Source organism: Tursiops truncatus, chromosome 5 (genome assembly GCF_011762595.2).
Source record: "Tursiops truncatus isolate mTurTru1 chromosome 5, mTurTru1.mat.Y, whole genome shotgun sequence".
Taxonomy (NCBI): Eukaryota; Metazoa; Chordata; class Mammalia; order Artiodactyla; family Delphinidae; genus Tursiops; species Tursiops truncatus.
In genome coordinates, this window is record NC_047038.1 from 92,887,113 (window position 1) to 92,907,963 (window position 20,851).

Here is a 20,851-nt window from a genome sequence, read left to right on the forward strand (position 1 = left end):
GCTGGAGAGGGTGTGGAGAAAAGGGATCACTCTTGCACTGCTGGTGGGAATGTGAATTAGTACAGCCACTATGGAGAACACTATGGAGGTTCCTTAAAAAACTAAAAATAGAACTACCATACGAACCAGCAATCCCACTACTGGGCATACACCCTGAGAAAACCATAATTCAAAAAGAGTCATTACCAAAATGTTCACTGCAGCTCTATTTACAATAGCCTGGAGATGGAAACAACCTAAGTGTCCATCATCAGATGAATGGATAAAGAAGATGTGGCACATATATACAATGGAATATTACTCAACCATAAAAAGAAACGAAATTGAGCTATTTGTAATGAGGTGGATAGACCTAGAGTCTGTCATACAGAGTGAAGTAAGTCAGAAAGAGAAAGACAAATACCGTATGCTAACACATATATATGGAATTTAAGAAAAAAATGTCATGAAGAACCTAGGGGTAAGACAGGAATAAAGACACAGACCTACTAGAGAATAGACTTGAGGATATGGGGAGGGGGAAGGGTAATCTGTGACAAAGTGAGAGAGAGGCATGGATATATATACACTACCAAACGTAAGGTAGATAGCTAGTGGGAAGCAGCCGCATAGCACAGGGAGATCAGCTCGGTGCTTTGTGACCGCCTGGACGGGTGGGAAAGGGAGGGTGGGAGGGAGGGAGACGCAAGAGGGAAGAGATAATGGGGACATATGTATATGTATAACTGATTCACTGTGTTATAAAGCAGAAACTAACACACCATTGTAAAGCAATTGTACTCCAATAAGATGTGAAAAAAAAGCTTTAATGCAACACACACCAATCAGAATAGCTAAAATTAAAATGCAATGACCAACGAAGTGGTTAGAAAGAATGTGAAGTACCTGGAACTCTCAGAAGTTGCTGATGAAAGTGTAAAATAGTGCAACTATGGTGAAAATCTGGCTAGTAGCTTCCAACTGACTTGAAAGTGGGAAAAAGAAACTTCCTGGGTTGATGGAAATGTTCTACATCTTGAGTTAGGCAGTTACTTTTGTCAAAATTAGTCAAGCAGCATACTTAAGTATTTGGGTATTTTACTGTATGTAATTATAATTCAATAAAGTACTAGGGGAAAAAAACATGAGTGAGTTAGGCAGTAGATGACATACAGCTGAAAATAAAATAAGTGAACAGGAAAACTATATTCAAAGAAATTACCCAGAATGCATCACTGAGCATCCAGAAAATGTAAAATATGAGACAATAAAAATATGGGAGTTAGAACAAGAAATCTTAATATACGTTGAATTGGAGCTCTAGAAAGAGAGAACAGTACTTTGGTTTCTGGTCTGACGTGTAAAGAGACTGGAAGTTGTCACTCCCACCTCCGCAACTGAGGTCACAGGGCAAACTGCTGTCCTGAACACAAGCAGGGCCCCACACTTTGGTGCGTTTTACTCCCCAGGGTCCTACTGGGTTCTCACTATAAATACTGGAGAAAAATCCCCCTGTGCTTCTGTTAGGGGAGAGGGAAAGTAATGTTCTCCTTAACCAATTCTGCCCACAAGGGAAACCATTTTACCAGAGTACAACCACGTGAGGTTTTACCAAAGCCTAACCAACCCAATATTTCTCTTATCCCACTCCAGCCCCCTCTAGTGTGTGGGGAGGGAGGATACCCAACTCAGACTCACCAAAAGACTGAGACCTAATCACAGGACTAGAGGACTCTTCCTCTCCTTCACACTTCATCACATCAATAGAGCTCCTATATATATATAACAAAGGGTTATATATATATAACAAAGGGTTAGAGGTCAAGAACTGCAAGCCTCAGACCCTAGCTAAAGAGTCTCTGGGAAAACCCAAGGATAACAGAGGCGACAAAAACAAGGATATGAGAGGAAATTTTAGACTCTGACACACAGATGGAATAAACAGTAAACACATTCCGACTCCTAGCCAGAAGGAGATTAGAGAGAGAGGAGAAATGAGAGAGGCAATATTCAAAAAGAAAAAGGCTGCAAACTTTCAAAAGCTAACTTTTTAAAAATTGAATAAACTGATACAAGAAGCACAACATATACAAAGAAGTTTACGAAAACTTTCATTTTACATTGTACTGCAAACTAGAGAATGCCAATGGCAAATACAAGACTTTAAAACCAGATAGGGAAAAAGGATCAATTACTTCTAAAGAAAAAAATATGAGAATGCCAACAAAATTCATTAACAACAGAATACAGTACAGTAACAATACAGTAGAATAATATCTCTAAAGAGTTGCAAGATGGTATTTGAGACTTTAATACTCCTCTACCAGGCACCAATATAAAAAGTAGACAGAAAATCAACAAAGATGAAGAAGACCCTAACAACACTGTTAAACAACTAACTGATATCTACATAATACTCTACTCAAAAACAGGAAGATATACATTCTTTTCAAATACACATGAATATTCACCAAGAGAGACCATACTTTGGGCCAGGAAACAAACTATAACATATTTAAATGAAATGAAATCACACAAAGCATACTATCCGACCATAACAAAACTAGAAATTGACAACAGACAGACATCTGGAAAATCCCCAAGTACTTTGATACAACTAAATCAGTGTTTAGAGGAAAATAGTATCAAACGCTTATATTAGAAAAATCTAAAATCAGTGACCTAACCTCCATATTAAGAATCTAAAAAATAGAAGAGCAAATACACCCCCAAAGAAACCAAAAGGAAGGAACTAATAAAGAGCCAAAATCTATAAAATCTAAAAATAGGAAAACAACAGATTACTACTGAACCCAAAAGATGGTACTTTGAAAGAGGCAATAAAATTGACAAACCTCTCTTTGACCAGGACAAAAAGACACAAACTATAAACATAAAAAACGAAAGATGGAACAGCCCTTGATACATTAAAAGGATAGAGAATATTAAAAAATATTTATGTGCATAAATTCAACAACTTAGAAGAAATGAATAAGTTCCTTCTAAGACAGAAACTACCACACCTCAAAAAGAAATGGAGAACAGCAAAAATGGCAGAGATGAACTCCAAAATTTTGCCCCTCCACAAAAGCAGTAACAAAACCCAAAAAAGCTAGCAAAAATTGCAGACTCAACTATGTCAGAACTCTGGAAATTAACTAAATGATTACGGCAACCCAGGGGGTATTTATTCAAGAAAAAAAGGACAGTGATTTGTCAAGTTTTAAACCTTCTCCTGGTCCCTCATTGCCAGGGCAGCTTGGCAGCCACTGGAGCAACCAAAACTGAGCTGGAGCACTCTCAAAGCCTCATTCACAAACACTAGTCATTATCTGACCTGTGTGGTGGTTCCTCTACTCTTGCATAGTGTTAAAAGACTTCTTCCTGGAGGGGAAGGAGGAAACTATTACTGGAAAATGTTTTAAAGTTGTAGGTGTCCAAGGTCATGGAAACAGCTGGGGCAAACAACTGACTAACCAAAAAGCTTAAAAGGAAAAACTTGGGAATGAGATGTCACTACGTGGTCCAAAAAGCTCTGACATACTCCTGGGACTCTAGAAGGTCATATGGACATGGAGGCCTATGCACATGCTTAGGAAAGACCTAAAAATAGCCTAAGCTCTCACCTCTGTCTGACCTTGAGGCTTTGCAATGAAGGAAGTGAAGGACAAGGCGGAGTTATAAACTTCTTGACTGAGTAATGAAGGTGAGCCCCAAAACACACACCAAGCCTCTTGGCCAGGAGTGGGAGACTTACTGGTTACAGGCAGTTAAGGAAATCTCTGTCCACCCATTAGCTGACCATAAACTGAATAAAAAGGCTTCAATGGCCACACATGACAAAGCATACAAAATTTACAGAATTAGTTCTGAAAAGTCACTAAAGCAACAAACAACAAATAAAACAAGCAGCAACAACAGACAACCCTGGGAAGGGGAGAGAGTCTAATTCCAAAGTTGCTGCATTATTTTAAATGTCCAGTTCTTAACCAAAAAAACCCTATGAAACGTACAAAGAAACAAGAGAGTATGTCCCATACAAACGGAGAAGAGCCATCAATAAAAACTGTCCCTAAGAACAATAAAAACTGTACCCAAGGACTTAATAGAAAACACTTTGAAAATCCAGTATTTTAATATGCTTAAAGAGCTGAAGAAAACCATGTCTAAAGAATTAAAATGAAGTATGAGAATGATATCTCACCAAACAGAGAATATCAAAAAAGAAACCGAAATTATAAAAAGGAGCCAAATAGAAATTATAAAACAAAACAAAACAAAATCACTAGAAGGGCTCAATATCAGTATTGAACAGGTAGAAGATCTGTGACCCTGAAGAGAGGTTAGTTGAAGTTACACAGCCTGAAGAAAAGAAAAAAGAATGAAGAAAAATTAACAGAGCTCAGAGATCTATCAGACAACAAGTATACCAACATATGCAAAATGGGAGTCCCAGAAGAGGAGGAGAAAAAAGAACAGGAAAAAAATGTAAAGAAAAAATGGTCAAAAGATCCCAAATTTAATGGAAATCATTAATAGAAGAAGCTCAATAAACTCCAAGTAAAATAAAATGTAAGTGAGATCTACTCCTGGACAAATTATAATAAAACTGTGCAAAGTCAAAGACAGAAAGAGAATCTTGAAAGCTCTAAGACAGAAGTGACTCATCGTATACAGACCCTCAAAATAAGATTAACAGCTAGTTTCTCATCAGAAACCATGGAGGCCAAAAGGCAGTAGAATAACATATTCAAAGTACTGAAAGGGGAAAAAGAAACAAAAAACAAACAAAAAAAACTATCAACCAAGAATTCTATATCCAGCAAAAATGTCCTTCAAAAATAAAGGGGATACTAAGACATTACCAAATAAACAAACAGAGTTTCTCACTAGCAGACCAACCCTGCAGGAAATACTAAAGAGATTCCTCTAGCTGAAATGAAAGGACACAGAACAGTAACTTGAATCCATATGAAAAATCAAGAGTACCAATAAAGGTACTTTACATAGCACATATAAAAGACAGTATAAATGTAATTTTTGTTTTTATTTTTTTCTCCTGATATGAGATAACTGCATATAGCAATAATTATAAATCTATGTCGATGGGCACACAATGTAAAAAGATGATATTTGTAAAGATAACAGCATAAAAGAGAAGTGAATGGAGTTACAGGTGCAAAGTTCTTTTATATTATTGAAACTAAATTGCCATTGATCCAAATTAGATTGCTGTAAACTAAGATGTTAATTATAATCCTCAGGGTAACCACTAAGAAAATAACTCAAAATAACATAGTAAAAGAAACAAGGGAATTAAACTGTACACTGGAAAATATCCATTCAGCACAAGAGAAGGCATTAATTGAGGAACAGTGGAACAAAAAGGACACAACACATACAGAAAACAAATAGCAAAATGACTGACGTGAATCCTACTTTATCAGCAAATACATTAAATGTAAGTGGATTAAACTCTGATTAAAAAGCAGAGATTAGCAGAATGAATAATTAAACATGATTCATTATATGCTATCCAGAAGAGAGACACTATAGATCAAAGACATAAATAGATAGAAAGTAAAAGCACAGAAAAAGGTATGACATGCAAACAGTAACCAAGAGAGTTGAAGTAGCTACACTAAGACAGGGATTACCTCAATGTCTTATATCAATGAAAGAAACTGAATTAGTAGTTAAAAACTTTTCAACAAAGAAAATTTCAGGCCCATATAGTTTTACTGGAAAATACTACCAATAATATAAGAAAGAAATAATACAAATGGAAATGCTTCAAGAAAATAGAAGTGTTAGTAACACTTTCCAACTCATTTTACGAAGTCAGTAGTATCCTTATCAAGCTAGATAAAAACATTGTAAAAAAAATACTACAGAATGCCTTACAATCATAAATGTATAAATCCTCAACAAAATACTAGCAAATTCAGTAATATATTAAAAACAAAATACATTATGGCTAAGTGGTATTTAAAATGGGAATAGAAGGTGAGTTCTACCTCTTGATAGAAGTCTGATTATTAATGAAAAACCACCAATGTAAATCAGCATATAAACAAGTAAAGAAGAAAAGTTATGATCATTTCAACAGTTGCACAGAAAGTATCTGACCAAATTCAACTTGCATCAATGACAAAAATCCTCAGCAAAAGTGAAGAAATAAAAGGAAAATTTATTTAACCTGAAAAAGCACCAAAAAACTTGCAGTTGATATAATTCATGGTGAAAGACTGAACACTTTCTCCCTAAAGTTAAGAACAGGGCAAGGACATGCACTGTCATCACTTCTATTTAATATTGTCCTTGCCAGTGTGATAAGGCAAAAAATAAGGAAAGGAAGAAATGAAAAGGTCTCTATTCACAGATTAAAAGGTTGTAAAAGTTCCTAGAAGTAATAAGTTTACAAATGTTGCAAGGGATAAGGTCAATATACTTTTAAATGAATTGTGTTTTAGTTCTATAAAATATCAATGAATAACTGGAAATTTTAAAAGTAGTATCATTTACAATAGCATCAAATATCAAATAAGTAGCAAATCCAGCAACAATATATAAATCTAGCAAAATATTTGCAAGATCTGCATGCTGAAAACTACAAAACATCAAAAAAAAATAAAGAAGACCTGCGTAAATAGAGAGGTACACTGTATTCACAGATTGGAAGACTCAGTATTAAGTCTCAAGATTAACAAAATGATTCTTCCTCCAAACTGATCTACATATTCAATACAATTCAAATAAAAAATCTAGCAGGATATTTTGCAAAAATCACAATCTGATTCTAAAACTTATATGGAAATGCAAAGCATTTAGAGGTGTCAACACAATTTTGAAAAATAACTACAGAGTTGGAGAACACATACTATATAATCTCAGGGCTTACCACAAAGCTGCAACAATCAAACATTTTGGTATTGGCATAGATCAGTGGACAGTTTATGTATCTAGCAGTAGACCCACCCACATAAATTTGGGTCTAATGAATTTTGACAAAGTTGCAAGAAAATCCACGTGGAAAGCATAATCTTTTCAACAAATAGTGCTTGGAATGACTGGATGTACATATGCAAAAGAACTAACTTTGTACCATATTTACAAAAACTAACTTAAAACAGACCACAGACCTATATGAAAAACCTAATTATAAAATTTCTAGAAGAAAACCTTCATGTACTTGGGTGAGGTAGATATATCTTAGATGTACTTGGGTGAGGTAAATACATCTTCGGTGTATTTGGTAAATACACCAAAGACATAATCCATAGATGAAAACGAGTGATAAATGGGACCGCATCAAAACAGAAAATTGCTCTTTAAAAGGCCCTGTAAAGAAAATAAACATATAAGCCACAGACTGGGAGAAAATATCTGCAAAACATACTTTAAAAAGGACTTGAATCCAAAACATATAATAAACTCTCAAAATCTCAGTAATTAGAAAAAAAGCAACTCAATAATAAAACTAGGCAAAAGATGTGAATAAATACTTCCTTCACCAACGAAGACATACAGATGGCAAATAAACACATGAAAAGTATAATTACTCATTAGAGAAATGACAAGCTAAACCACAATGATATTACATCCTACTAGAATGAAAACTTTAAAAAAAAAATTGATAATACCAAGAAGTACTGACAAGGATGCAGAGCCAACTAAAACTCTCTCATATTTTTGGCAGGAATACAAAATGATAAATCCACTATGTTGGATTATTAGACAAACAGTCTGGCAGTTTCTTATGAAGTCCAACATACACTTACCATACCACCTGGCAGTTCCAGTCCTAGGTATTTACCCAAGTAAAATATAACTTAGTTCACACAGAAATCTATACAAATGTTTACAGTGCCTTTATTCTTAATCACTCATAACTGGAAACAACCCAAATGTCCTTCAACTTGTGAACAGATAAAAATCGGTGGTATATCCACACAATCGGATACTACTTGGCAACAGAAATGAGCTACTGAAATACACAAGATGGATGAACCTCAAATACATTATGTTAAATGAAAGAATCCAGACTCAAAAGGCTACATACTATGTTTCTATATATGACATTCTGGAAAAGTAGTTGCCAAGGGCTAAGAGTGGGACAAGGTGTTGACTTCAATGAACACAAATGAATTCTGGAGGGTGACAGAACAGTTCTATTTCTCAATTGTAGTGGTGGTTATGCAACTGCATACATCTGTCAACATTCACCAAATGTGAATGTCTGTCAACAAAGAGGTCAATTTTACTACATACATATAGTTCAGTAAAAAAAAGTTGCTAAAAATTTAATTTTTCAAAAATATATTCAAGGTATAATTTCAAGAGTGACCACTGAGAGTCCAGAAATAGAATGTACAAATCCCACACCAACAGAAGTATATAGATCAAGAAACAAACAAGGGGGGAAAAATCTGTTTTTAGAAAGGCAAAAAGAAAACAAAAAAATCACACAAAGAATGGAATCAAAAAGTAGGATGGCAACCAGACAAAAATATCAATAATTGCAATAGAGGTAAGGCAATTGGTCTGAACCCACATATTAAAATAAAGTCAGACAGGATTAAAAACAAAGACCAGTTATATACTTTTTGTAAGAGACACACCTAAGCATAAGTACACAGAAAGGTTGAAAGTAAACAAAGGAGAAAAGATGTATTATACAAACATTAACCAAAAGAAAACTTGCATAGCTATATGAGACAAAAAAGATCGTAAGATGAAAACCCTAACAGGAGGCTCATGACCTAATATCAGGTTCAATTTACCAGAAGGTATAGCAATATATAGGCATAGTTGGTATACCTAATAAAATAAACTCAAAGGCTGTAAGCAAAAGCTGACTGGACTACATGGGGAAATGAACAAATTCAGCATTTAAATGGAAATTTTAGCATATATACCTTAATTATTAAAAGAGCAAACAGTCAAAAATTTATAAAGATACAGAAAATATGAGGAACACAGCTAACAAATTTGATCTAATGGAGAAACATATAGATCTGTACCTAACAATTAGAAAAACAATACTCTTTTCAGATGCAGTAAAACGTTTATAAAAATTGATCACATACCAGCCCATAAAGCAGGAATCAACAAATGTAAAAGAACTTGTTCATACAGGTTACCCTAACAGCCTATAATGCAATTAAGTTTAAATTTAACAATAAAGAAAGGTAAATTTAAAATCACACGTGCATGGAAATTTTAAATAACTGATGAGTCAAAGAAGATATGATAACCTATATTAATAATACTTAGGCAAAAATGATGAGAATATTTCATATCAAAATCATGGGTTGCCAAATAAATTTATAGTCTTGCCAAAAAAATTTATGGCCTTAACTGCTTATATTTATTTGAAAATAAGGAAATCTAAATATGAATAAGCCATATATCCAACTTAAAAAGAGAAAAAAGGAAAAAAACTATAATAAATCCAAACAAAACAGAATAAAGAAAAACAAACAAACCAGTTTTTTAAAAATAAAAGCCAATACTGACTCACTGAAAAGAACATAACTGACAAATCTCTGGGGAGACTAAATCAGAAAAAAGATAGAAAGCACAAATAATCTTACTAATGAAGAAGGGGGTAATATAAACAAGAGTCTAAAAATATATCAAGAGAATATTATGAACGTTTTTATGCAAATTTGAAAACTTTAAAAAGCTGAAAAATTCCAATATTACCGATACAGTCCAAAAAAACTGACTCATCAGCAATTAGAAAGATTCAATGATTCTTATAACTACAAATACATTGAGGTGATAGTTCCACCAGGCAATGGTAGTTTTATAGTCTTGTTCCACCAAAATTTCAAGGAACAGATTAATTCAATATTATACAAACTCTTTGAGAAAACTGAGTAAGAACAGTAAGAACACATGTCTATCTTATTCATGAACATACATGAAAAATTCCTTTAGAAAGTTATTGTGAAAGGCAGTCCATCAGGGTCCCTGTGCTTCCCCCCTTCATTCTTTGTGAGTGCAACAGATTCTGAGACTTATCTGTCTCTTGATACTGAGCAGTTTCCATAGCTAGTTAAATAGGGAACTAAACAGGTCAAGGCAACCAGAGCAATACTTCCATATAACTTTTTGTACCCCTGGAGAATCAGGATTAGTTGTTTTGTTTTGGTTTTTTTGCAGCTAGCTACAACATTTGCTGCTTGCTTGAAAAGTGCTGCACCTTTGGACTTAGATTACTCAATTGCAATGCAAACTCTTTGTGTATACAGCATGTGTCTGGGTCCACCTTGTTGCTTGAGTGATAACGTTCTTTGTCTCTGACCCAAGAGTCTCATGTCTTCTACCATTATCCATGAAGCAATAATTGGCTAACTTATTAGCTTGTAATAGGGTAAAATCTCAGAGCCTTAACAGTTCTTGACAAACACTATCAAAATAAATCCAGCAGTGTATAAAAGCACCAAGTTGGGTTTACCTCAGGAATCCAAGTGTGGTTTAAAGGGGCAGGTTGGGGGGACGCTTACATATAATTTACCACTTCAATATATGAAATGAGAAAATAATGTAATCATCTCAATAGATGAAGAAAAGCATTTAATAAACTTCAGCACCCAAATAAGGATTAGCAAAGTAGAAATAGAAGGAAACTTCTAGAACCTAAAAACTTTTTACCAAAAATATAGAGCAAATATTCTTAATGGAAAAATATTGGAAACATTTCCTTTAAAATTGTGATTAGAAGCATGCCCAGTATTAATGCTTCTATTAGATATTGTATTAAACACGCCAGTACATTACAATAAGGAAAAGAAATTATAAGAATTTGAAAGGAACAAAGTCTTTATCAGCAGATGAAATCATTATCTGCATACAATACCTAAAGAATTTGTAAACAAACTTTTAGGAAGAATTTAGCCAAGAAGGCTTATTATAAGATCTTTTTTCTTTTTAATGGTAATTCGTATACCCCAACAGCAAACAGGCAGAAAAAGCAACTTAAAAAAGACATGGTTTATAAGAGGAACAAAGAAACTTATAAAGTATCTAGAAACAAATCTACAAAAGATATGCCTGAACAGTGTGCAGAAAGTTATAAAATTTTATTCAAAGACATTAAATAAGATCTAAATAAATGGGGAGAATGCACAAATTCATGGATAGGAAGACTCAATGTAATTAACATGTCAATTTTTCTTAAATTGATCCAGACATTCAATGCAGTTCCAAAGTCCCAACAGCATTTTTTGTGAAACTTAACAAGCTGTTTCTTATGTATGAGGAAGATTCAAGGCACCCAAACTGCCAAGACATTGCAAAAGTAAAATGTAAAGAGACTTCCCAAAAGAGATATCAAATCTTAATATAAAGCCATAGTAACAATTATGACAATGTAGTAATCAGTGCAAGGTGAGACAAACTGACTGGGTACAGACTGGGTACTGCTGGGTACAGAGAATGGAGATCCCAAAACAAGCCTACGACACATTGCTGATATATGAGAGAGGTGACTTTGCTGATCAGTGGGAAAAGGGAAAACTAGTCACTAAATGATGTTGAGACAACTGGTTATTCACAAGGAAAAGACAAAATGAGATCCCTCCCAAAATTAGACCTCTCATACCATATTAAAAAATCAACTCCAAATGAATGAAAGAATTAACTATGAAAAGCAAAACTTTACAACAACTTTTAAGAGATAATATAGAAAAACTATTTATGACTGGGGTAGGGCAGGATTTCTTTAATAAAACATAAGATGCACTAGTCACAAAAGAAAAGAATTTTAAATTCAACTACAATAAAAAAAAATCAAGGGCTTCCCTGGTGGCGCAGTTGTTGAGAGTCCACCTGCCGTTGCAGGGGACACGGGTTCGTGCCCCGGTCCGGGAAGATCCTACATGCCGTGGAGCAGCTGGGCCCGTAAGCCATGGCTGCTGAGCCTGCGCGTCCGGAGCCTGTGCTCCGCAACGGGAGAGGCCACAACAGTGAGAGGCCCGCGTACCGCCAAAAAAAAAAAAATCAAATCTATTCATTAAACAATACCAACAAAGAAAACAGAAAGAAAAGCCAGAGTGGAAGAAGACATTTACAATACAAAATAGACAAAAGTTAAAAATTCCAAGTGAAAATAAGCAAAAGATATCAATAGCAATTTCAGAGAAGAAACGTGGCCAATACATATATGAAAAGATTCTCAGTTTTATTATCAATTAGGAAAATGTAAATTAAGGTAGGACTAGAAACTGTTTCACACTTGATAACTGGCAAAACTTTAAAAATCTGACAATACTAAGTAAGTGTTGGGAAGAAGACAGAAAAATGGCAACTGTATTACTTTCGGGAGTATATTTTAGTATAGCTACTTTGTAAAATATTATGGCATTACCTAATAAACCTAAGAATGTATAAGCTTCTTTCTATAACCCAACAATTCCATTCCTAGGAACTCTATCAGGAGACATGTACAAGAATGTTCATGGCTACATTGCTTATAGTAGTCAAAAAAAGGTGGAAACAATCTAAATATCTATAGTAGAATGAATTACAGCATATTCATATAACAGAATACAACACAGCAATGAAACAGATTAACTACAATTACACGAATGCATAAATGTATGAATCGTAAATACATAAAGTCAAAACCAAGTCACAGAAAATTACATTCAGTAGGATTCCATTTATATAAAGGTTAAAACACCCTTAACAGATACATATATAAGCTCAGTATCTGGCACATAGTATGTGCTCATCAATACCTGTTGGATGACCGAAAGAAAACTAACAGAATTTAGGACAGTAATAACCTCTGGGAGAAGTGATGAAGATGTAATCAAGAAAAGGCACACAGGAAACTTAAAAGATACAGGGGATCTACACCAACAAGGTTTGATTGTGCCTATTTCCCAATAATCTCACCTACAGTTAGTTTATCAAATTTTTGGAATTCATCCAATCTGATAGGTAAAAATTGAGTATAGTCTCAATTTGCATTGTTATTATTATATAATGTTGATCAACTTTCTAATTTTACAGCCATTTGTAAATCCTCTTATATGAATTATTAATATGCTCTCTAATAGACTGTCTTTTATTTACTAATTTCCAGAAGCTCGTTATACAATACAGAAGAAAGTACTTTGCCTCCTATATGAGTGGCAATCGGATTTTTAAATGCATTTTTTAAAAAGGTACTGAGAACGTTAGATAATGGGTGTGTAGTTACTTATTTTATTTTCTTTAAAATGTTACTCTGTGTATATTATGATATATTTCATGAATTAAAAAGTTTACATAGTAAAAGAATCTTCAACTGCCATGGTCCATTTTATTTTAAGGGAGATAAGTAATTCTTAGAAGGAAGCTAGAAATCTTCACAATTATTGAAGTTCTAAAGTTTTTATTATTTGGGGACATCAATGTTTAATGCCTGAGGACAACTGTTCGGCCCATATGTCAGAGAAAGTATTGCTTTATACCTTAGGACATGAATTCTAAATTATTTAAAAATAACTATATGAGAATTGTTTTCACTTACACCTTTTCTTCCATAAAACTAATACAGTTTGGATTTTTCTTTTAAGTGACTTAAAAGAACATTTCCAACTTCCTGGACTGGCCATGTTTGTAGTTTTTAAATTGGCCTTCTTATCCTAACTCTTCAAATACCCTACCCACCACACATACTCCTCAAGTCTCAAAATAGCATTTCTAAAAATTAACTTGTTGAGCCAGGATGATCAAATTCATTATCAAAATTTCAGTATCTATGTTTCAGAGGAAGACAGGAAATGGAAGAAAGGCACTCCTTTTTCTGGTTTCAAGACAAAATGGAATCTTAGAGGCCATCCATTTTCATTGTTTCTTTTAAATATATCACAGTGCTATTTTAAGTGCTCCACTCTACTCCCTCCCCCCTTTTTTGGGCACAAAGTACCACTATGTGGTTATTAAAACTGATTAAGAAATTATTTCAAGTTTTACCTTCCTAAGAATATAAAGCTACCATTCATTAGGAACATTTTATTCCTTCAATTCCTTCATAAAATCAATCCTGTTTTTACCACCTTAAAGTTTTGAAAGATGGCAGGGAGGGCTCTGGCTTTCTTTCATTTCTAAAAGGTCTCTGCTCTTCTGTACTGATCACCTGAACACAAAATAGCACTGCCAGAAAAACAGATTCTCACAGAAGAGGAAAGCCTGCAGATAGGTATTTATATTGAATTTAAATTGAAGTTTAATGAAAAGGAATTTATCCATAGGCACGGACAAAGCTAAGTTACAGCTGGTAAAGCAGAGCTGGTGCCTGATTTGAAAGTCTAAAGTGAGATTTTAACAAATGTGAATCATCAGTAGACAAGGGACACTAGAATCAAAGTCCAACCAAAGACAGTAGTTTGGAAGACTAACATTTTAACTAGTAAATGAAGAACCCAGGAGATAAAGGATATTCAGAAAGATTCATTCAGTTGATACTAAGCTAAATTTTCTGAGAACATGTCTCTTTTTTCTTTTTTTTTTTTTTTGCGGTATGCAGGCCTCTCACTGTTGTGGCCTCTCCCGTTGCGGAGCACAGGCTCCGGACGTGCAGGCTCAGCGGCCATGGCTCATGGGCCCAGCCGCTCCATGGCATGTGGGATCTTCCCGGACCAGGGCACGAACCTGTGTCCCCTGCATCGGCAGGCGGACTCTCAACCACTGCGCCACCAGGGAAGCCCAGAGAACATGTCTCTATATGAGATAACATGGAATAGAGTTATGAAACAGTAAGATATATAATATTTGCTTTTCCAGGAATGTTATGTGGTATGAAGGGTAAGTCCAACTGGGTTCAATAGCAAGGTATTCATTTGTCATTGACATGCTCTCCATCAAGATTAGGAGGAGGAAAACAGCTGTTCTGATTGATGTTGAAAGTAAGAAACAATGGTTATCCTTGGAGACAAAAAATATACCATTTATTATAATCAGTATGAAAAGTGTGAATTCTGAAATCTAAGATTATAAAAATGACAACCATTCCATACTTTGTAATAGGCATGAACAGACCTGCCCCCATTCCAACTCTAGCTGGATGGCTGTTTCAGCTACATTTACAAGAATAAGATTTAGCACACAGAGAGTAAGGCGAAATATCCCAACAGTTAAATTTCAAATGCCTTGGGTTAATCCTCAAGAAAATACTTTAGATAAAAAGTATTCCCCATATGTCTAATTCATACATGATAAAAAGCATCAGTAAATTCCTACAAAGAACCTAAAATCACAAGAGTTAGACCATTCATATAATTATCCAACTTACGAAGGGTTAACTGTATAAGGAAGCCTAACACCACTTTTGTCATTTCAACAAATAATGTCAGCAATCTTACCACTCTTATTCAAGCTTCTTTCTTAATGCTCCACTATATGATTTAAGCAAACGCAAACAACACGTTCATGAGACTCAGTAGTCTTTGAAGAAGGAAAATAAAACATATGAAAGTGTATACTTCATAAGGCTTTAACGTTCCCTCCTCATTAGCATGGAAAATGTTTAACCAATAGAGTAAATCTGTATTTAGTCCTCTGCATTCAAAATAAACCCTTCTTCTTATGCTATGCTATAAGAGAAAAATATACAAATCTCAGTATTTATGTGATTTGAGTATGACTTTCATTCCAAACTGAGATGATATCATCAGAGGAACATGCATTTTGGATTAATACACTATTTACAATAACTACACTTATTAGACATAGCTCATTTTTACTGTAATGTTTTCCCTCTTATAAACCTAATATGCCAATGCTATCTACTCTATCAAAACCAGACATTCTGGCTGAGGTTAAAATTCATTATGTTACATCACTGTTTTCAATTTTTTAAAAAAATGGGAAAAAAAACTACAGTGCTAAATGTTAATTTAAACTATCTCCTCTAAGAAATTTCAGTAAAATATAAAAACAAAACAAAACAAAAAAACCCGAAGTTTCCCCCATACAAGTTTGTTAAAATGATGGCAGCTTGTTGAAATCGTGAAGTTCAATTTGATAGAGAAGAACCACTTTTCTTTCAAGAGTAATCTATAGTTACACTCTCGAAATTATACTAAAACCTGGCCTAATTGTAACCAAAATGGTCTTTAAAAGGCTAAGAAAACCTCAATGCTGAGTGCTAATGCTATCATTTTTAAAAAATCACTCACCTTTCAAACCTAGAGTTTGTAGCTGGAAGAGCCGACCAAGTTCATAAGGCAAAACCCGTAACAGATTGTTATTTAAAAGCAATTCCCTGTTTTTTAAAAAAAAAAACACAAAAACTGTTTTAGTTTAATATATCAAACTTTATTAATACCTACAGTCGTTGTTCTTAACCTGCCTTCTAACATAACATGAGTGATGTCTACATTCAGGGTATATTTCTCTACATTCATCCAAAAATGTTGTAGCTGCCACAATTATTAACAGTGTTTCTATGATTTACTCATTCTCTAGCACAGATTAAAGTTAAAGGTATAGGAACTGTATGTCATTCTCAGGCTAAATATGCTCCCTTTTCTCTCTCACCCAAAATGCCTCTCAGATGCAAATCAGAGTGACACATATTTTATGTACCCAAAGACAGCAGATATCCTTGAACCTAGTCTCATTCGTAGAAAAAAGTAATCTTTTTAAAATAAACTTCAGGATTTAACTATAGTAGCCAATCCCCTGTATCAATTTTTATAACAATACAACTATTATCACTTCAAGATACAACAATCATTGACACAGAATATAAACATTAAAAATAAAGCATAGGATAGTATAAATAGGATAGCACAGGTGAGATCTGATTTATGATTGTGAAATTTTGGGCAGACTACAGAAAAAATAAACAGCCCTTGTAATTAATTAATGACCAAAAGGTATAAAATAAATGACTAAAAAATATAAAAAACAACAAAAACACACAGTAAGGGGATGGCAAAGAACAAGATTTTTAAATGATATTAAATATTTAATTTTAAACATGTGATGGCAATTTTTTAACATTACTATTCAGCAGATAAGGTAGAAAAGCAATCCTTGTTTTCATTGGGAACATTTATACAAGGTCTCAAGATTCCTATACAATTTTCTCCTATGAAGAAATTTCTTAAAGAATCCTGAAAGACTAGAAATAAATCCATTTATTATCAGGTTTTAAGATTTCCTTAAGGAGTTGTAATATATAAGCATAACTTGCCTTATAAAATAGATGTTTCTAAAACCTTTACTTATAAACAAATCATTTTCCCAATTATTTCTCATTAGTCTAGACTAGTCTAGCCCCAATTAATTCTGATGAGATTTGTCACTTGGGTGTAAAGCGAGACTTAGGTATTTTATAGCCCTATCCCACCTCAAGTCTGTCAAAAGAAATTGGTCATACAAGCACATTTCTAGCCAGAAACCTCCAAATTTAAAGGAAGAAAGGAAAAGAAGCGTTCAATGGAGCCCAACTCAAGCACTCTGCTTAGACAATTTATATCATTTAACCTTCACATACATATGGAACTCCTACTGTAAGATGAGTAACCTTCCATAATATTCTTATTTGGTAAATTTAGAATTTTATACAGTGAGTCACATTTATATTTCCTCACCTGAGAGACACCATGTTTCCTAGTTCTGCTGGTAAACTTCTGAGTTTATTGGATGACAGATCCAGGTAAACCAGATTATGAAGCTTGGCAATATCAGGTGGAATGCGACTAAGGTAATTGTCATTTAGGTGCAGTGCTGTCAAGTGTGTCAATGACCAAAGTGATGTACTTAAGCTCCGCACTCTACCTAAAAGGCAAAATATTGATGCATTAAACTTTTGGCCCAAGACAAAGACTGAATTACAAGGACTAAAAAGTGGGAGAAGAGCCCACAAATACATACAGATATTGTGACTCTGGCATTTTAATTTTGTATTTAATGCTACTTGATTGCTTCCAAACACACCTGGTCCTTCTTTAATTTCATGCCACTTTTTTCCGACAACCATTCTTTCTCATGAATCTTCCATGTATTAAATAAGATGTGGCATAATGAGGAGACCCTTGGAGTCAGGGTGATCACATGGTCTCAAGGAGAAAGCATGGGGCTGAATTGAGCTTTTGTAGTAGAACAGTCCTGAATTTTTTTTCTCTAAGTTATGATCCTCACAAAAGCACTTCTCACATACTTCGTGAAAATTAATAGTGCAAGGTTTATCTATATCTAGGGCCTGAATTAGTCCACAAACTTTAAATAGACAGGAGTAATTGCTATGATTTAGAACCAACCTTAGATTAGCCGCCGGGAAAACCATTTTACTCCCAAAGGAGACATCTTCCCCAGCCTTCTCATATTTCAATTATACATTAATAACTCTGGTTTAAGATTTTGCATTTAAGTGCAACATACTCAAGGAAATAGTCACTCATTAAGCTTTACCTATCAGTCAGCATCTGACAGCTATGGTAGAACATGTACTGGAAAAAGAAGACTTGGTTCACAGTCCTGATTTTTACCATTTGTTAGCCATATAAGCCTAAACAAATCACATAGCTTCAGCTTCTGTAAAATGTGATGTTATCTTAACAATAAACTTATATGAAGAGACTCTGAAAACTTTACCAAAGTAAAATGCTAACAGATATTGATTAAAAGAGCAGTGGAAGGTAGAGACGGCAAAAAGTCTCAATAGGGAAATGTTATTTTTCATATGGCTATCAAGCAGTAGACTCGAACTTAGATCTTCTGTTCAGGGTTCACAGGTTCCTTCATGCTGTCTATAATCAGGCTTAAAGTGCCAATTAGGATTTTGCATTTTAATAGGAAACAAAGGTTTCAAGTGAAAAGAGGCTCTAGTAAAAAAGAAACTTATTTCAGTTTTACCCAGGGTTTAACCGAATGGTTCTCGAGCAGGGGCAATACTGCTCCCCAAGGGACTTTAGCAATCTGGAGACATTTTTGGTTGTCAAAACTAGAGGGGTGCTACTGGCATCTAGTGGGTAGTGGCCAGGAATGCTGCTAAACATCCGACACGCACACAACCACTCCCAACCACAAAGAACTGTCCAGCCCTAAGTGTCAATAGTGCCAAGTTGAGAATCCCTGGGTTAACCTAATAGGATTTGCTCATATTCATTTTTTTTTAATTATCAATCACCTAACCACCACCTTTTAGCTAAAGATACAGGTATTTCTTGCTATTGACACCATAATATGCGTTTAACTCTTCCAAATGAAAGCTTACTGGGGAAAAAATTACATTCTAAATATAATCTGTATTGTATCAATTCATAAAAGAAAAACTGTACTTATATTTTATTTTTAATAAACTTTTAAGTTTGTGATAATTTTAGATCTACAGAAAAGCTACCAAGATAATACAGTTCCTATAACCCCCTCATCCAGTTGCCCCTAGTACCAGCATCTTATATTACCACGGTACATTTGTCAAAACTAGGAAACCAAGATTGGTACGTAGTGTCAATATTAACTAATTTATAGACTTTATTTGATTTCACCAGTTTTTACACCCTTTTGTTCGAAGATAACTACTTTATAGACTTTATTTGAATTTCACCAGTTTTTACACCTTTTTGTTCGAGGATCTGGAAGATCATATTTTTTGCATTTAGTCATCATGTCTCCTTAGTCTTCTCTCATCTGTGACAGTTTCACAGTCTTTCCTTGTTTTTCATGACCTTGACAATTTTGAGGATTACTAGCTAGGAATTTTGTGGAATGTCCTTCGGTTTGTCTGATGTTTTGCTCACTATTAGACTGGTTATGAGTGTTTAGGAATCAGATTCTACTTTAACAACTCCTAAACATGTAATTTATAGAATAAACAGATAGCTCCTAGGTTTCCCATTCTACCAACAATGGGATGACAGGAGGACGGCAAAGATATCAATTTGCAAAAATGATTACTCTGCAATAGCCAAAACAAAATCTATTATATCAAAGAATCTAGTTTTACTTAGAAACTGAACTCCCAATGCCTTCAACTTTAGATGCCAACTGTGGCCCACAGTATTAATCTCAAAAGAAAGAATGGGAACAAAGATATTTAGTCACAGATAAATCAATAAGTTAAACACTAGTGCCTCAGCATCTTGTATTTTCTCAATTAATTCATCTAATTAAAAATGTACAGCAAAGAAATAAGTATAACACTCAACTCTTGTTCATCATTGCTATTATAGCCCAGATTAAGTATTTCAGATTCCACTCACCCGAGATTTCTAATTCTGCCCAGTGAGATTTTTTCCCATTGGCTACCTCCTCTGCTGACATGATGGTATAAATTCTGCGAGGATCTGGAGGGTCATATTTTTCCTTTGGCATCCCTATTAGTCTGTAAGGGGAAAAAAAAATCAACAATTATAATCTAATAGAAAAAAAAGAGAGAAAGAAAAATGAGATGGTAAATTTTCTTCTTCTCCCCCCTTGCCAAGTTACTACTAAATTCTCACTAGAAGGAAAACACATCTAAAGTATGCTAGGCTATTGCAGGTACTCAGTAAGAGATGTCTCAGGAAAAATGCAAAGAAGCAGGGACACTGGACTTCACAGAAAACATGGTGGTTGCTTCCCAAACATCCATTGCACCCCTTCCCCTTCATTTAGCTGCCTTGCTTCCCAAGACAGACTGACCCTATGCAAGTTTCCTGAATGGACTCTGACTGGCCTAAGAGAATCAGAGTAATCCTATCCTCCTCGTCTCAGTGATATTCAGATATTCCATATCTAAGACAATTAGCACATGACATTCCTCTTGTCACAGAGATTAGTTCAGAAATATTTAATAATCACTAGGCTTAAGACTCATTTTATGTTTATGGGAGGAGCAGGCTTCTCTCTCCTGCTGGTCATAAATGAAAAAGAATACAGC

The 20,851-nt window shown here is 34.5% G+C and overlaps 1 protein-coding gene and 1 long non-coding RNA gene across 9 annotated transcripts in view; one reads left to right on the forward strand and one right to left on the reverse strand.

The window, feature by feature from the left end:
- CNOT6L (CCR4-NOT transcription complex subunit 6 like) overlaps positions 1–20,851 on the reverse strand; it is a 128,311-nt gene that overhangs the window by 61,782 nt on the left and 45,678 nt on the right. For 7 of the 8 annotated variants that reach the window (XR_012332078.1, XM_033857155.2, XM_019932767.3 and 4 more), the window contains 3 exons: positions 20,193–20,314; positions 17,580–17,766; positions 16,158–16,243 (listed from right to left, as the gene is read on the reverse strand). Coding sequence is in view for 7 of the 8 variants with exons in the window: in XM_019932764.3 (XP_019788323.1) it covers positions 16,158–16,243; positions 17,580–17,766; positions 20,193–20,314 (395 nt within the window). In the remaining variant the exon portion in view is untranslated. Of the gene's footprint in view, positions 1–16,157; positions 16,244–17,579; positions 17,767–20,192; positions 20,317–20,851 lie in introns of those variants that run through there. The other variant, XM_019932769.3, reaches the window with a different exon arrangement.
- LOC141278802 (uncharacterized) overlaps positions 13,135–20,851 on the forward strand; it is a 36,337-nt gene continuing 28,620 nt past the window's right edge. The window contains exon 1 of the long non-coding RNA XR_012332080.1: positions 13,135–13,160. This is a non-coding gene — a long non-coding RNA (uncharacterized lncRNA). The remainder of the gene's footprint in view (positions 13,161–20,851) is intronic.